Here is an 18,259-nt window from a genome sequence, read left to right as displayed (position 1 = left end):
AACTATTCATTAACAAAAATGAATTTCGAAAATACCACTAGACATTACAGGGCTGCACATCAAGTTTTTTTCGCTATCACTGTAAATTTTCGCCGTATGTTTGAATAGCTGTCACATTTATGCGCACGGTTACGCCGTCCGACGGATAATCCGCCCATCAGATAATCGATGTTCTATATTAAACGAGCGTAGGTGTGGGTGAAACTCAAATAAGAAATAAAATTAACATTTTGCATGCATGATCATCGGATTCCATTCCATGTATGAAAATAATATGTGATATTTAAATATATATATAAAAGGTTCCAGATTTCTTTCCGGTACCAAGGTTGCGGAAGATTTTACCACTTCGGCCTGTTATTCTTTCCAAGACAACAGGCAACACTGCTTTGCATTTCCGGTGGCAATATCATTTTACATGCCATACACTTATCGGATAAGAAATACCTACTTTTCCTCAAGTTCATTTCAAGTTTGTCAAATCTTTCATTATCCACAAGTGAACAAGTTGAAGGACATTTTTGTAAAATTTTACTGTTTAATATATATTTTAATTTAAATTGCCAGCACGATTTTCCTCTTTAAACAAGATACAGAAAAGGATCAAGAGTAAATATAATTGAGAAATCTTCCTCTTTTTTCCTCTTCTTTGGTGGTTTATTCATCGTTGACCACACCGTGTTGACATGCCAAGAAGGGTGTCAACCGTTCTCCAGTTTGTTGGTTGCCTCCGTCCACCCCTGGCTGTGCCACCCACTTAGTCCAACCGCCGAGTTCACTTCGTATCCCACCACTAATATTAAGATATCAAATACTCTGGACATGTTAAAACTAGTGGTGGGACAAAGGATTCATTTTCCGGAGTCGAGTGGGTGCCAATCGGAATCGATTCCAACCAGTGGGTGAAGCAGGTGCGCTAGGTCGGAGTCGGAATCAACGAGTTCGTGTCGATTGGTGCATGAAAGCATAAGCGACTTTGCCACATTAGTGCAGCGAGTCGGGTCGGCTCTTGAAGCTACTTTGGTCCAATCTGATTCAAACTCGCTGAACCAGGGGGCTGCATTGCTTATGCTTGCTTGCACATGCTGAATCTAATCCCAAATAGCCAGCTCGTACTTTATAACTGATTTAGGGCTGTTTAACGAAAAATCGTTCCGATGTCGTACTTTGTGGCTGATTAAGAGATAGACGGTACTTTGCGGAACTATGGAGCTTTTTAACAGGCACATGGTACTTTTTGGAACTTTGCGGCTGATTAGTACTATGTGTAGGGTTCATGGTGGAACTTGAAGGCTTGTTAAGAAAGGGTACTGAACTTGGTGGAACTTTATAGCTTTTTTAAGTATGACATCGGTACAACTTTGGCTCTTGTCAAAGTGTCAAACACGGACGCCGGCAATAATCTCATTGCTGCTGCACAAGTTAGATTCGTTAATTGAAGAATGAATATTGAGTGAAGTGATTGTGAATTATCAGTAAATTGTGTAAAATTTTGTGTTAATCATCAATACAATAGATTTAAAAATATACATATGTGTTTAAACGAAACAAATCTTGTTGTTTATTTCATCGATGACGCTTGCTTGAAAATAAAACACAAAGAAAAATAATCCCTGGCATCGTGGAATAAGGAAGCTGCTTAGGCGCTGTTTGAAAGACCCACATAGAACTTTGATGCTGTTTATCTACTGCAAAAGGCGAATTAGAGCAGCGATCTTTAGCGTGCCAAAATGAGCTGCTTAAGCAATTCTGGCTATTTGGGAATTATACCTTTCGGGTCGACGCTAGCCGAACATCACAAAGAGGGTGATGCCAGTAGGCCGTACATCACGGCGCACTTAAGCACCTTTTTGACAAAGCATGTGTCCGGAGTTCTCATTACATGATTTCTCTACGCACGTTTTTTTTTCAAACGCATTGGACTTGACGGTTTGCTCGATCATGTTGTATCGAAAAAAGGATTAACCATTGAAGGATGGAATCAGATATTTTGACGGATATTTCCAGTAATTGAATAGCGGACGCATGCGTTGTCAAAAGAGTGCTTGAATGCCACATGACGTACGGCGCTGTGCGCAGAATCGCACAGCAAGCTCGAGGACTGGGTTTAGTAGAGCAGCAACACTTGAATATCGCAAACAGATGAGCTCAACCGTAAGCAGTCCATCTAAAAGAAAGATTAGGCAAAAATGTAACCAAAAGTATGCACATATCTGTATGTAATGACGCTTCATTTCACAGAACACAGAGTACAGCCCTTACAAAACATATTGGAAGCTACCTGTGGTTCTCCGCTTATCGGTGTCTTTCCTGCTTTCCATCTATGTGAATGCCGGTAAATGACGACGTGGGAAACTCATGTTTGCAGTCATTCCGATTCTCCTGGCATACCAAAAACTCTCTTAGCGCCGGATTTGTTCCGCCATACAGTTGACGGTGGAAATACCGGTGGAAGGTTGGCTGCATTATAACAAACAAACACATCCAGGTAAGCGTAGCGTGTAACAATACCGAACTAATAAAACATACCTGCCGCTTCCAAATCATCTCCTACAGCGTCACTCTTGTCGCACACCATTACTTTTTGTTCATCTGCTAGATGAAGAATAGCACCCGTTGTTAATCTGTTGTTTAAACGGCGTTGCGCAGCATTCCTACAGTCCTTACTCATAATTTTAATATCATTTTCACTAAACTCTAGTCAATTTGAATGCAAAATATCAACAAAATTGTGCATATCTTATTCACATCATCACCTAGTTTGTTAACGTTTTTTTCACACTTCCACATGAGCGAAAGAGACGGCACGACAAATCGAGCGACAACATACACACCAACACAACGAAAGGCATATGGAAAGTTGGACGAAGTACTTGAAGCGAAGTGGGAGCGGGGACACAAAAGCTCACCTCGAAACGAGCACTGTAAGCGAGTAAAGGACGGCTAGAGAAAATGAGCGAAATAAACCTATTTTCGAACGTCAAAAACCCTCGCCATGCTTTGCGGGTCATTTTTAAAACGCATGAAGTTCGAAATGCGAGTATCAAGAAAATAACTTCCGTATTATTTGCACTCAAGCAACAAATTCGAACAATTGCAATTGCTCAAAATTTCAATTTACAATTCGTTGAAAAAGCGAAATAAAAATATAAAGGAATTTTCCTGGTCGCTCTAAAGTTCCGGGGAAAATTATTATTAGAAACGTACGGAAAGACTTAATAATCACTTCAGATTACAGTGTTTGGAATGTTATTCCGATTTTCAAATAAGGCGTGTGTATCAGTATGTAGACTGTGGTTTGGATGTCACGCACATTGCGATACCTTTTAAGTTCACTGGTTACCTTAGCAACGTTCACATTTTACTGTTTATTAGTGTCCTTAGGTCGATTTCTTTCATAATGGCCAGTCTTAAAATCGGAAATGATACGGAAGATATGTTTTACGAAAACCTTTCCTTGGGATTAGCAAAAGTGTTGAGTAGGTCACTAGTCATGGAAAAGAGGTTGCGTTCGTTATACCTCATTTATTTCCATTGTAGATAATATTCCAAGAATAACCAACGTGACGCTCGAGAAACGGCTGCCATGCGAAAAGGCTCAAGTTACGGCATGGGAATCGAGGCACAATGTTTATCTTCCGGACGACATGAAGCGGTTTTATCTTTCTACGGATGGATTCAATTTTTACTGGAGCTACCAATATTCCCGTGAGTATTGAATAATATTTATATTCCAGCAGAATTCATTTACCAATTCTTTTCTTTACTTCCAGCCAATGATGTAAGACGTGTTGGTCACATACACTTTCCACATTTAATACAGATAACTTTGGTTAGGGACAACATTGACACCATCCTAACCGTTAGTCCAAATACGACTCTCACAGTTCCGCCCATCATCCGGCAATCGAATTACGTCGATCTTAGCTCGGGAAACCTCGATCACCTTAATTTGAATTCAAGAAGCAAAATTTTTGAGCTCAGCACGATTGCAAACCTGGCCAAGGTGTGCCTTGTGTACGAAACGCCGGAAAGTTCAAGCCCAAAAATATTTCTCCTCGAGACAAATTCTTTACGGTGGCAATTTCTTGCAGAATCGTTCACCGAGTACTTGCGAATGAGCATTGCTCATTTGGGGCTACCGTACTGGGAACTGTGCTTCTCCAGCTGTGGTTTGCCTGCTTGGACTGAGCAACTCTTCCTGCTACTAGCACCACATCTTTTAGAGAAAAACGATAATCGAAGGCTTAAAAATATAGTTTGCATTAATGAGAATCCACCATATAATGTACTAGATCCGGCCGTGTTTCGGACAAAGCTTCGCTGCTCGCGTCAGACACAGAAAATGCGATTGAATAATTAGATACTTTGTATAAGGGTATATTTTCACTACTATTTGCATTGTCACAACGCTGTAACTGTATTTCGAGTTTCATATATTTGTCTAAATCAATTTACAATTTTTACAAACAAGTTCACGCTGTCAGAATATAGATACCTGATGTAATGAATGACGATGTGAAACCAATGCTTGACGATCGATTTTCGATGGCAATGAAGCATTCGATAGAGATCAAGACATGATTTCCGTTAGCAATGTGTCTTTTCAATACGCCCAAGTATCATTCGGTTGTTGTACGCTTTTTTTATCTTAGATGTTACATTATTCTCTTGCTTGCTTTAAAAAAAAGTAAAAAATACAATTGTAACATATGAAATCTCATTCCAATTTAATCATTGACTTTAAGGTACGCTTCTTCTTCTTCTATTTGACGTAACGTCCTACTCGGACATGTCGGCCTATACAGGCTTTCGAGACTTTATTCATTACCACGCAGCCGGATAGTCAAATCCTTGCATGGCATGTTATTGAGTCGTTCGAGTTGACATCTGTACCACGGGACCGCCCCAAATTCTTTCTGACTTTAAGTACGCATATAAACATATAAGTAGAAATAAAGCACCTTCACAGATTTCAGTCTCGGATGGAGATGAATTGTTGAACACGTTTTTGCGCAGTGGTTAGATACTTTTCGCCATAAGAATAATAAAAAAATTGTACTGTTATCAAAATAAAAACACATATGTTTAATTAAAGTAATTTTGTTTCATAGACGATGCCTATAAGCTTTTACCTATAAAATATATGAATTGTTGCACAGAAAATCGCCAAATTAATTCATTTGTTTTTAACGTAATCGTTTCGTACTACTACGTGATACGATTTACGTATTGATTGGTTTTGTGTAAATAGTGTGTAAGTACGTAGTGATTTACGGGTAAGTAGTGTTGACAACTTTTATCTTACAACTAAAGTGTGTTTCTGATCATGATATCATCCATTCGTCAATCTGCCTGAGTCAGACGAACAAAGGCAGCAGCTAATGCTAGGTAACTTCCCAAACAGTTGATTCTAATGAGTGCCTTGGCCGGTTGGGAACTTCAACATGAGCGTCAAGTCCATCGCTGAGTCTGCTTAGACGGCGTGCCCAGCTGCCCCGCATTCCTGTATGACAGATGGTATTGAATTATTGACCAGTTTTACCCAAACGCAGTAAAAAAAAGCAAAATCCAAGCAAAAATTTAAATTACATCAGGGGTAATGAAGATCACGAGAACCTATAACAAAATAATACAATGTCTAAAATATGCTGGCATACGAAAATATGTTCACACATTCATGTTCATCACTTGCAATTACCTTGTCTGCTGTTATTACTTTGTTCGCGAAGTGTATGTAGAATTTCTTCATAATCGGTTTCACGAGATTTCTTCAATCCGTGCTGATATTTGGCTTCTTTCGCAAGGAGTTGTTCACGTTGGATTTGTGTCTTTACTTCGATTGGTATATCCGGTATGATGAATTGCATAATGCCAGTTAGAACGAATACAATATGCTCAAATATAACAACGAACGCCAAACGCGCTGCAAACACGTGCCAGTAGTGTGGACTAAGCCCGTACTGCTCGTCAGCATCTGGCCCATTACGATACCCTCTATATTGACAAGTGTCCGGGTCCGACTCCGTCTTAGTACCCCATTCCTCTTTGTAGTCGGAGGTATTGAATGCTGCCCAAAGAAATCAGACCTGTAGCTTTTATTTGTGATACTTTTTTGTATTTGTTACTTACTTGAAAGCGAGTGCTCAATATATCCATGCAACGAAAATTGTGGTGAGTACACGTACTTATAGACCATTCGTGGGATAAAGTCACTAGTGTAAGCAATAACAAATGACTGTTATAGAAATAAACATTAAACGAAATAATAACTAACATATTTGCTACTCTCCTAAGCTTTGTGGAGAATGAAGAATTTATTCTACCATATTTGGGTTTCAAATGCAATACTCACATTTGACACGACAGCTGTATACGTTATTATTTTCAATATACCATACCAAGCCCCAATGTCTTCGACACGCTCTGCGAGTGGGCGCCGGGATTGTGTTACCATTTTGTATGCGTCTAGCCTAATTTCAGCAATATTGTTAAGTAGTGCAAATAAGGGCGCCAATGGAAAAGCAGCTACGAAAAGTGTAACAAATCCGTATTGAACGACTAAAAAGAAATACACACAAAAAAGCATGATAAACCAAGAATACAGTTTCGTTTAAAAGCTTTAAACGCAAGCTCTGCAGTACATACTCATTTCCAAATACTCGTCAAACAAAGCTAATTTTCCTGGATCTTGCAAATGATAGTCCTGTTCCCATGCCATGTGCAAATGGGTTTCATCCTTTGTAAGCTGCTTGTGCTTTCGCCGACGCCACCAATTGTAAAAGGCACTAACGGATGGTAAAGGAGTGGAGAGGCTAACTTATCAGAACACTGTTGGAAGGCACGTACTAGTAAATGTGAACTCCATTTGTATGAAGTCCATGAAGTCTATACTTACGGAAAAAAATATTCCATAAAGTTGTTCCAGCATTGTTTGCCGACCATAATGATAGCTAGCTGAATACAAAGCTCACTGAGACATCCAGCTGGATCACAAATATCGCCCTTTAGCCGAAGAAATTCACTTTTTCTGGCCACATCGTCGCCGGGATAGTCATAGAAGCGTCCCTTGAAGAATGCTATATAGATCAATGAACTGTAGAAGTTCATGAACTCAAACACGAATATTTTCACTGTATAGGAGTCTTCGTATTCTGTTTGAGTGCGCGGATTTTCCATATTGGTTAGATACAGGGCTAATTTATGGTATATCTGTTCAGTTCGAAGATCATAAGAGTAAGTGATCTTTGCTAGATAGTAGAAATGTGATGCACTTACACGTGTGAGCAACATGATGATGATAAGATTGATCAACGCCGCAGTCATGGTTGTAAACAGTTTGGCATGCGTTCGAAAAAATGATCCCCCTCCGCTGTAGATGACCGAAACGAGCGAAATTCTATAAATGATGGTTCCAAGAACAGCTCCAAGAACTACCGAAATCTGCGAAAATGTGCGAAAAGATTTAAGAAATACAAATAGATATTTAATCATTCCATTTCAACTCCTCACATGGTCACACATGTTACATACCATGAATAAAACAGCGCTAGATGTAGCTACAAAGCGGACTGCTCGGGTCCACGTCGGCATGTAAGGTTCTTTTTCTCGGGTGACCGGATTTATGCGGAACGTCTTGACGGTAGTTTCAAACTCTGGTCGCATATCTTCCTCATTTTCAATATTCTGAAGATCCCACTCCCACACCAACACTGATTGCTTTCGCTTCCACAACTCCAGAAAAGTGGTTGCCCAAAACGACATGAAGATCGCAAAGAACACGGTGGACGGATTGTCAAAGAGATAGGTGAGCTGTGCGAAAAAGCAAGACTCATGAAGCTGCTGATAGCTGCATGCTCGATCGCACAACGGGCATAGCATGGTTTTGCCTGGTCCGTTTTCGTCGCATATCTCTTTTGTTGGAATGTTATCACTAGAGTCCATCGTGGCAAGACCGTACAGAAAACAGAACAGCCCAACTATGGCCGGTGCGTACAGCATTTTGGTGTAGAAACCCAGCCAGCTGAAATAGAGGGCAATTTTGTCGCCGAAATATTTTCGCACAAGGCAAAGGGGCTGTTTCTTGTACCACTTGATCGGTCTTGCCCATTCGAGGTAAAGAAGCCGTCGATCGAATAGCGCACCGGACGAATGGTCTTTATCATAGCGACCCTCGTGCAAAGGGAAACAGGCGAGGTAGGTACCATCGTTCAGCAGCCGACGAATGCCAACGTTGTTTACTTTCTCCGTTTCGTCAAACCTTGTTCTCATCAGGATTTGCATAACTATCAGACTGCGCTGAGCGCTGGTGTAGGATGTGCAACGATCCTTTACGATGAACTGTTCCTCCGGGTTTCCGTTGGCCGTTGCAGAGTAAAAGGAAGGCTCCTTCTCGATACGTTCGTGGTTGTACTCGGTCATGGACATGAACCTGTTCCAGTAGTTTAGAATTTTATTTTGTTGGCGGCGAAGTGCAGTTTCCTCTTCCTGTAGTATACAAACAAAATCATGCAGCCCAACTTCGTGATTCCCATCTCAGCTCATACTGACCTTTACGCTAATTGTAATAAATCTTTTTACAGGTAGCTTTAAATTCATCACCTCTGCATAACGGGATTCCGTACGCCAGGGTATGTGAATTTTGACAAAGTATGTTTTGCCATCGAAGGCTTGTGCCTTGTCCTCCACCTCGAATTCCAACCCTTCGCGGATGAGATTTTCCTGAAACAGTTTGCGCTGATGTCGTTTCAGAGCTTCCAACTCGGTCATAACACCTTGATCATCTTCCTCGTAGCACAGTACCATGTCAATCTTTCGCCGTCCATCACGAAACATAAGAGACTCGGGATCCAGTCCCTGGAAAAAAAAATCATCAGAATTGCGATATTGTTCCTAGTTTTCTAAAATTGATATTCATATCATTATTGATTCTGAAAGTACAGCTGGTCTTCGAGATACACTATTAATGGGGACTGAAAAAGGTCGAATCTTCGTATAAGTACTGCGTATCTAAGGGGACTACCTACATTCTGATATTCATCTTGGCGAGAAGTGTTCGAGAACATACTAAACGAAATAAATGCACCATAATATCCATTTGAAATAGTTTTGGGACTACCTTATCAAAAGAGAATTTTTAAATTCAAAATGTTATAACAATATGTTTTACAACATGAACGCAGCACTTTTGATAAATGTTTGTTTTTAGGATATAAAACATTTATTTTAAACACATAATGAGCATTAATGGAATGAATATACGTGTAATCGTTAAAAAATTACATCAATATAATGCTTCTTCAAAGGAAAAATATGGCATGTTCTACATGATTTGCTTAAAGTTTTCACAAATTCCCCATTTTCGAATGAAAAGCTTTTATCTCTTTTCATTATAAACAACCAACTAGAATAATCAAATAGTTTTTAGTATAGATTTTCAGAGCTATGCATCGTACTGACTATTTTATAAGTGCTATGCTATTAACGAATACCTAGCCCTTAGTAATCCAATAGATGTTTGTAACGAGATTTCAAATATTTTGATTCATTTTATGACACTTCATATGAAGAAGCTTCCCAAAAAATTGAGAGAATCATCAGTGTGCTGTCGGAGTTGTGTCTCATTGTTTTTTTTTTTAGTTTTTAGTGACTGTAGCTGGAGCTTAGTTATAATGTAGCTTATGACGCCACATCAAGAATTTTCATAAATACGGTTGAATGTTTGATTTTGTTGCATAATTTGATGCACATGTTTTTTTAATACATCGAAAGTTGTAATCATAGACGAATTTGATATGCTAATTATTCCAAACTTTTCTGTTGATTCTTTAGTTATCTATCGCTGTCAGTTTGCTTCACTGAGTTTCTTTTGTTTGTCAGCCATAATTGATACTTCTCATTATACTTCCAACTAAAGTATCTGATTAAATGTTTTGCACACCGGTTTCACGGGATATGTCTATCATGATAAATTTAGAATTTTACCTTTAGTGTAACGAAAAAATGATATTGATTTCGCTTCTTTTTGAATGAAAATTCTGTTCTGATGGATACTTATCGAAATTTCCATAACCTTTCATTCATTCCTATATACTTAAGTAATATAATTCTTAGCCGGTCTCATGGTACAGTCGTCAACTCGTACGACTTAACAACATGCCCGTCATGGGTTCAAGCCCCAAATAGACCGTGCCGCCATACGTAGGACTTGACTATCCTGCTATGGGGGGAAATCAATCAGTCACTGAAAGCCAACCCCACAAGTGGGTTGGCAGGCTTTGACCGGCATCGGTTGTTGAGCCAAAGAAGAAGAAGAATATAATTCATAATATATCAAAAAAAATAAGTAAAGAAAAATACCATCAGTAAGGAATTTCCGTAGTTATGGCCAAACAAAAAACATTCTTCTTCTATTCTAAATTCTACATTCTATTTAACGAGAAAGCTTGTATCCTCCTACTATGTTGTTCAAACAGTTATTTTAAACAGCATATTCAGAGGGTTATTCTGGCCGGTCTGGTGGTACAGTCGTCAACTCGTACGACGTAACAACATGCCCGTCATGGGTTCAAGTCCCGAATAGACCGTGCCCCCATACGTAGGACTGACTATCCTGCTATGGTAACAATAAGTCACTGAAAGCCAAGCTCACTTCATTAGTGGGTACTAGCAGCAGGCCTTGACCGACAACGGTTGTTGTGCCAAAGAAGAAGAAGATTCTCTCTGAGATAGACTTCGACTATCTAGAGTCATATCTCTTCACAAAAAATGGAGGAGCTATTTTTATTTCGTCATTTAAATTTGAAAGTTTCAAAAGTTCTCGCGAGTCGTATCTATAACAGACCAGATCTAGACTACAGTTGAGATATAGCTGGACCTTGATTTTTGCTATTATCGTAATGAAATAAAGTCTTTTCTAAGGCAGCACTTAGCACTTTCAATCAAATATTTCGTCCTTTTTTGTTTAAACGACATTAGTTTATCTTCTATTTTTATCACTTCTACAGTATTACGTAATGTAAAAAACCAATCCAAGTCGTAACAAAGACTGAGAACAACCCGGTGTGCACTTTTCGTGCGGAACGCAATGCTCGGATACTAATAATAGAACTCCACCTTTCCGCATCCTATGGTTGGGTGAGGGATATTTATATTGCTTTAAGGGCAGCAGTTATGATAAATTTCAAGTAATCATTTGCGACACACATATGACGTCTGATCACGAGCGATTGTTAGAGCTCACGATAAAATTACCTCTTTATCCTGCTGACTGGAGCGGCGCGTATCTTGTGACTGGTCGGAAGCTTTGCGTAACTTGAGCAGATTTCGTAAGCTTCCTTTTCCAAGGGAACTATTTTTATCCACGCTCGTTCCACCGAAACCTTGGCCACCTTGAGTGGTTCCTCCAGTCAGTTGATCGCTTAAGGAGTTGTGCGTTCCCGTTCCTATTCCACCCACTGAAGTTGGATCACGGTCACTGGTCAGCCCGAGAAGCTTGGAGGATGATCGTCGTCGCTCGTTGATGATGCTCGTTGTGCTGGAGTTAAAACTTTTATTGAATTCTGATACAATGTCTGGCGTATCCATCGGGGTACCAGGTATGTTTTCACTGGCACTTATTTTTGGACCAAATAGATTGCTGTAAAGATCGGGACTGAATATGTAATGCAACAGTGTTAATACGACAACACATCAATAACATTGCCAATTAGAAGTGTTATTTATTTTATTATTACAGACAAACCAACAAAATATATAAACAAGAAAAGCAATAGATAATACAGACATCTAATTAAAAAAAAAACACTCGAAACATCAATAAGAAAAGAAAAACTCCTGGTCTTGGTTACCCAATATCCAACGTTTGATTATTCGACTTTATGATGATTGAAATCTGACGTTATTTGTAGTATTTATATCACCATGATTATCAAACAATGGTTTTGAAATCATCATTCGTTCTTGTGTGTTAGATCGAGCTTAGCGTCCATTATTATTGTTTAACTTGTATGCGCTTGCCTAAAACTTTCTTGGAAAAACTGGCCACTGAACACATTGAGTGCACTTTTTGGAAATTCAATAGAAAATCAACAAACCGTGGAATTACCTACGACTGTGCTCCTCTGTACCATATGGTGGAGCGACCTCCTCACGGGACAGTCGATCCTCGGTCTGGAGCCACTTCTCAACCGGTGTCTTAAGCAAGGGGCTTTCCATAATATCTTCCAAGGGAGGTAATTTATCAATGAAGCTTTTATCTTTCGGACTGGCAGACGATACACCTCCGTTGACCATTCCCTCATACCCGTTGATGGTGGCTGGGTCAGCTTCTACTACAACTTCAAGCGACTTCGGTGGAATTGTCGAGCTCGGCGAGGCTGTACTGTCCTGAGAGGAAGATGGTTCAAGACCGCTTCCCAAGTCTTGGGCAGTCATGCGATGCATGAAATATTTTGCCTTTCCGTGATTGGTCAGATCAGGACCTACACTGGTTCCAGTATCAACCGCTGCCATTTCACTCCCTTCGCGCTTGTGTTGAAGTCCTGTGGTAATGGAGCCCTGGTGGTTATTAATAGATCTTAAATTGTCCGTGCTATGTCGCATGGATGCATGATGTTGATGGGACATCTGCTGCGGGAAGGGAAAATAATGGAAATGGCACAGAGTAAGTACGGCTCACACGTGAAATTATTGGTGCATATTCGATTGAAATCGGGTCAGCGTATTGCCCGTTTTCTAGCATAGCTCCGGAAAGTTCTCAAGTAAGCAAGGTGGAATTTATCGTTACGTTTCAATGAGATCGATTTTGTGGCAATCGAATGTTGACGGACTCGGCCAACAAAGCAATCGAAAATCAATAGCCATGCTAGGAATACAATCAAAAACTTAAAACGGCAATACTTTGTACTCATATTACCTTCGAACAAAGAAATGCGGCTCTGATTACAGTAATTTTGTGCTGGCAATTTAAAGTAATTAACAAATAATAATGCTAAGATCTTTTACTTTAACGATGTATTCATTGAAAGTGGTTGTATATTATTGAATTTTGTTTGGACGCGCCACACTACATAAAAAATTGAAAAATTAAATTAAAATTATTATACTGATTAATTAAAAATTATAATCAGTATGGTTTAGTATACAAAGGATCATTAACAATTTGTAACAGATTGTCCCGAATCTTACAGACAACAACATTTAATCGATGTACACGACTATACATATTAATATTAGCTCCACGTTGCATATCCTTATTGGTTCTGAATTGGCTGAGATTTAAAAATGTAATAATAGTAATACATAAGAATAGAGGGCAATTGGTCGGTACCATTCCCAAATAAATTGTACGTTAAATTATTATTTTGCAGCATTAACCTCGTTACTTCTGAATACAAAATAAAACAAATACATTATTTATATTATCTCTATCATCGGACTATTCTTTACGCGTATGATATAACATAAAAATATATTATTGTGAAATCAGACCTTAATATCAATCGATTCTGTAATTGTTCGGTTCATTGGTACAGTCGGCAGCTCGCATGGGTTAATAACATGCCCAACGTGGGTTCAAAACTCATATGGACCCGATATTCCGCAGCAAGGGACTGACTTATCCAGCTGCGTGGTTAACTTATAAGTCCCGAAAGCTTGTAGAGGCCACCATGACCGCGTGGGTTGTTACGCCAGAAAGAAGAATTACACAAGTATCTGCATTTCATTAAACATGTTTTTTTACCATTCCTCGTTCATATTCAAATGTCACAGAAGTTTGTGAAGTTTGTTATAGAGCAAATTAAACGTTAATTACAATAATCCGTTAATTACCTATCAATGTAATTGTAGTTAATATAGTTAGAAACGCAGTATTCCATGTTTTGGTGTATACAAGGTCAAATTTTGAGAAAAACGTACCTTAAGCTGGGAATGTAAAAAAATGTAAACTATAATATTATGTGTTATAAAATGTATCAAACACTTGCGGAATATTATCATCGATACCATTATCATTAAACTGAATTTTGCATGTTCATCATCAAGATCATCATAAGAGCACAGGCGTCATGCTCTGCATGCTACTTATTTGGCGAAGTTGATTGGCGGTTACTTTCTCTACCAGCAGACAAATTAAACTTCTACATTCCATAGCGTTCTGTAACAGCACAAAACAATCACAAAACAGGCACTAACAATCATACAAAAATAAGCAGTTTCACGGCAAATATTTTCACGCTTAAATTTTTGTATTTCATCGAATTCTTCTTCTTTGGCTCAACAACCGATGCCGGTCAAGGCCTGCCAACACACTTGTGGGGTTGGCTTTCAGTGACTTATTGATTTCCCCCCATAGCAGGATAGTCAGTCCTACGTATGGCGGCACGATCTATTTGGGGCTTGAACCCATGACGGGCATGTTGTTAAGTCGTACGAGTTGACGACTGTACCATGAGACCGGCATTTCATCGAATATTAACGCATTTTACAGGATGAAAGCTGGGTTCATACTAGTGATGGGCGGGTCAACCCGAACCTATCGGGTCGGAGCCATCCGTAAGCGACCCGGAGTCGTTCGGGTGGACCTGAAAGGTACAAGTAGGTTCAGTAGGTGCAACGACTCCGGTAGGTGCAAGAAAGCATAAGCGAATCCGACCCATTTGTTGCAACGAGTTTGGGTCGGGTTGGGCCAAAGTGGGTTCATTCCTACCCGCAGGTGCAGCGAGTTCGGGTCGACTCGACTGATGAGTAGGTGCGAGAAAGCATGAGCGACTCCGTCTCGTCTCGAATTTGATTCCGACTCCGACCTAGCGCATCCGCTGCACCCACGAGTCGGAATCGATTCCGACTGGCTCGCACCCAACTCCGGGTCGGGTCGTGAAATCAATCGTATGACCCACCACTAGTTCATACATTTAGGCAAGCAATGTTTCAGCAATGTTGATTTGGCTCTTTTTTTCACGTTCACTGCGTGAAATTGTCTCGATATGTCTGGTTACACGGAATGCCTCTATTCGTTTACCCATTAGACGATGGTCAATGCTACACATCATTTGTAATACATGGTAGTTCGGTCCACACGGGGTTTGAACCTATGACGGGCATGTTATTAAGTCATACGAGTTAACGAATGGTCCAAAATGTCAGCAAGTTCAATCAAACAAGAATCCATCGTGCAGTCTCGGATATCATTTGGCGCTTGGGATCTGTTATTATGCATGTACCTAACCCTGAACGCGGTATCTGTTGCCTTTGAACCAGGTATCTCGCCACCAAAACTGAGTTTCTATAGTTTTCGTTTAGTAAAAATGTTAAATAATTTTTGTAACGCGGTCTTATATTACGAACAAATCCAAATATCTTCTTAATATTTCGATTATCGAGCAATAATCATTGCTTTTTTCATATATTTTCGGATTGTTTGAAATGTGTATAGGTATTTTCACGTTTCGAGATTCGCCATTAAAAGCACCATTAAAATCATGGCTGTTCCTTTTTCTGCTCAACACAGTTTGGCATTTTTTATCTATGCTCTAGAAAAAATATTTTAAAACTATTTTATGTTTTATGCAATTTGTATATACAGTATAAACGTGACTTCAGCGAATTAAACTCTTAATGCTTGGTTTATGTACATAACTCAATTAAAAAATACTCATTAACATTGTTTTTGTAAATAAAAAACATTTTTTATTGAAAAACTTCTGCCAGGCTTGATATGCTTAAGCAAGTAATTGTCATCTCCAAAACAATTCGATTTTTTTACGAAATAATCAGGTACTACTGAGGCTTTTATGTGAATGTTTAATACCAAAACCGAAATATACTGTTTTGTGCAATACCTTGGTCAATAAAACTGAATAATATCTAGGTTAATAAAAGTACAGTAATGGTGAATGTACACTGCATGCAATGCGAGACTAGGTTCAATGCCCATCAGGGGTATAAATAACCATTGTTATAAAAAGTAATAAATGCTCTATATTTCTTATACTTCAAGAATGTTTCTTACCCTAATATTATGGCAGCTATCGCTAAGTATACCATTTTTAGCGTATCTTGCAACGGATAGTCGTTCGAAGGCCGGGGCGCACGAGTCCTGGCTGTATCGCCGATAGCGAGTGTTTCCCACAGGACTGGAATGTACGGTACGTAGGCCTCTCGTTTGCAGTTCCGCTACGGTGGTTTCACGGGACGGCTGTTCCTTTTTCTGCTCAACACAGTTTGGCATTAACACTTCAAAGCTATCACTATTATCAACAGTTACAGCACAATGATTAAAACTGTCGGTGGCTTCTACATTGTTTGTAGTAGCCATATGATTAGTTGTCTGACAGTGGTACAAAGGAAGAGATCCTCTTCGCGTGGAATCTAAGACTGAGTTACGCACGTGCAAATGTAAACCATTTTGTGTATTGTAGCTCGTTTGATTATCGGTACATCGGCAGGTTTGTTGTTTGTCTATATTTGATTCTATAGCTACATGACAACTGGAACAACTAGAATGTTGTCTAATGTATGACGTTTCGTTACATTCGACTGTAGTTTTCTTAAAGTTGTAACTTAAAGCACGAGAATTCCTACAGTTGTGTGATCTTAGTTCGTGCATCGCAGAAACAGTAGTCTCAAGAAATTGTTGTTTTTTTTTCTTTCACTTCTTTCACTATTCTAGCTGCATGCAATTGATTGCGTGCAGCTAGGATGACACTCGCCACCACTGCACGAAATGATTAACAGAAAACTGATCAGCAATAACGTCCTATCACACTAGCGATACACTGCATATATAACTTGCTTTTACTTTTCTTTCCAATCACATCTATTTGCCCTTGTTATTCACGCATCGGGGCGGAGCAAATGCATTTACTTCATAAAACATTTACCATGTATCGATCGATGAACAGTAATCTGCAATTTCTTTTGTTAGTGCACGTCATGATTTTTTCCTTGATTTTTATGATTTTATTTCGAATACCACGCATAGAAAAATTGCATAGGCTTGTGTGGTATATTCACTTTTAGTTTGTTCGTTCATTAGGTTGAAACTAATATTAAGCTTATTTAAATAACATTGAAACCAACTAAAGCATTCGTAAATACATATTCTTCTTCACAGTTGCAATACACATTTGGCACATTGTATAGTACATAATTATAGTGGCGGTATGTTGTGGCTTTCATTAACACTTGCGATTCTGAAGTCAATCATAAGCCCCTTTCGATGATCCAGAATGCATTTGGAACACTTCACGAACAATGCCGTTCGTCTAGCTTGACCACCGTCATCCAACTGAGGATACTCTTGTTCGTTGTGGTTCCATAAATGTGTTGGGTTGCATGTCGGCACGGAAACATTACTCTATGTCGTAATGGATCTACCTCGTTCTCCAACAACTTTCTCCGGAACCGTTCCAGTCACTGATTTAGAATCAATATTGCCATATCGGCCTACCGCGCTCGCTAGCCGTAACTGACGACACGTGCTTTCGTCACCGGGAAACGTCTGTAAAGGCCACATTCACTGGATCGGTAGTAAGTAGCTTGATCCTAAGGATGGTCAGTCCTATAATAGTGACACCAATACGGAAAGGGCTACGCACACCAATGGAACCAATTGATGGTGTGTAGAATTGTCAACACGCTACGCATCTTTTAACTGTGTGCCACAATGTTTTGTTTTGATGTGTTCCACTGTGAACCCTTGTGATGCCTTCGTGAACGGACCCCATGTTTTCATGATGATAACACGCATCATCAATGTTGTCCGTTACAGGCACAGCAGGTGGTCCTAAAGAAAGGTCCTGAGCAGCAACGTTATCGATTTTGTTCGATCGTGAATAAATAATGTATGTGATTTTTCTTTTCTAGTAGAACTCGCAGGTTTATCCTTACGATTGATGGCCGAATGTGGTTCATATAACTCATGACACAATTTTGTTCTTGTTGAATAACGAATATGTTTTCATACTTTCAACCACCACTTAACACGTTTATTTCGACACCTTTGGATAGCACCAATGCTTTACACTGTTAATCAAACTGATTTCATTCTTCAAAAGATGTATGTTCCTTGTCAAGATGGTTAAAGATGTAATTAGCACATGTCAAAGTTTATTAAAAAATGATAGCTTTTCACAAATATTAGAGAACACTTCTGTCGTTAGCGCATGTCAAATTAAATAACTATTTAACCCTTGCTAATGAATGAACCTATTTCAAACAAATTCTCTAGCACACGAAACACATCCAACCTGTCGGC

At 39.3% G+C, this 18,259-nt stretch overlaps 2 protein-coding genes and 1 long non-coding RNA gene across 3 annotated transcripts; 1 reads left to right on the top strand and 2 right to left on the bottom strand.

Annotated features, from left to right (window-relative positions):
- Nucleotides 1-1,789: 1,789 nt before the first annotated feature.
- Nucleotides 1,790-2,824, bottom strand: LOC121600105. Its single transcript, XR_006005781.1, has 3 exons — nt 2,530-2,824; nt 2,282-2,460; nt 1,790-2,167 (listed from the first exon to the last, which is right to left on the bottom strand). It is a non-coding gene; the product is annotated as an uncharacterized LOC121600105 (long non-coding RNA).
- Nucleotides 2,825-3,296: 472 nt separating this feature from the next.
- Nucleotides 3,297-4,381, top strand: LOC121600285 (tubulin polyglutamylase complex subunit 2). Its single transcript, XM_041928733.1, has 3 exons — nt 3,297-3,479; nt 3,541-3,708; nt 3,774-4,381. Exons 1-3 carry the CDS (start codon nt 3,401-3,403, stop codon nt 4,361-4,363), a joined length of 837 nt encoding a protein of 278 aa, XP_041784667.1. The 5' UTR covers nt 3,297-3,400; the 3' UTR covers nt 4,364-4,381.
- A 443-nt stretch (nt 4,382-4,824) lies between these two features.
- Nucleotides 4,825-18,259, bottom strand: LOC121600284 (anoctamin-4). The gene is made up of 12 exons (XM_041928731.1): nt 16,013-18,259; nt 12,107-12,630; nt 11,254-11,653; nt 8,551-8,856; nt 7,534-8,487; nt 7,279-7,443; nt 6,899-7,212; nt 6,649-6,788; nt 6,356-6,561; nt 6,133-6,238; nt 5,702-6,070; nt 4,825-5,506 (listed from the first exon to the last, which is right to left on the bottom strand). The coding sequence occupies exons 1-12, from the start codon at nt 16,607-16,609 to the stop codon at nt 5,388-5,390; spliced, it is 4,200 nt and encodes a 1,399-aa protein (XP_041784665.1). The 5' UTR covers nt 16,610-18,259; the 3' UTR covers nt 4,825-5,387.

The sequence above is a fragment of the Anopheles merus genome, chromosome 3L (assembly GCF_017562075.2).
Source record: "Anopheles merus strain MAF chromosome 3L, AmerM5.1, whole genome shotgun sequence".
Taxonomy (NCBI): domain Eukaryota; kingdom Metazoa; phylum Arthropoda; class Insecta; order Diptera; family Culicidae; genus Anopheles; species Anopheles merus.
Note: the sequence above shows the minus strand (reverse complement) of the source record. Positions and strands in the feature narration are given on the sequence as shown.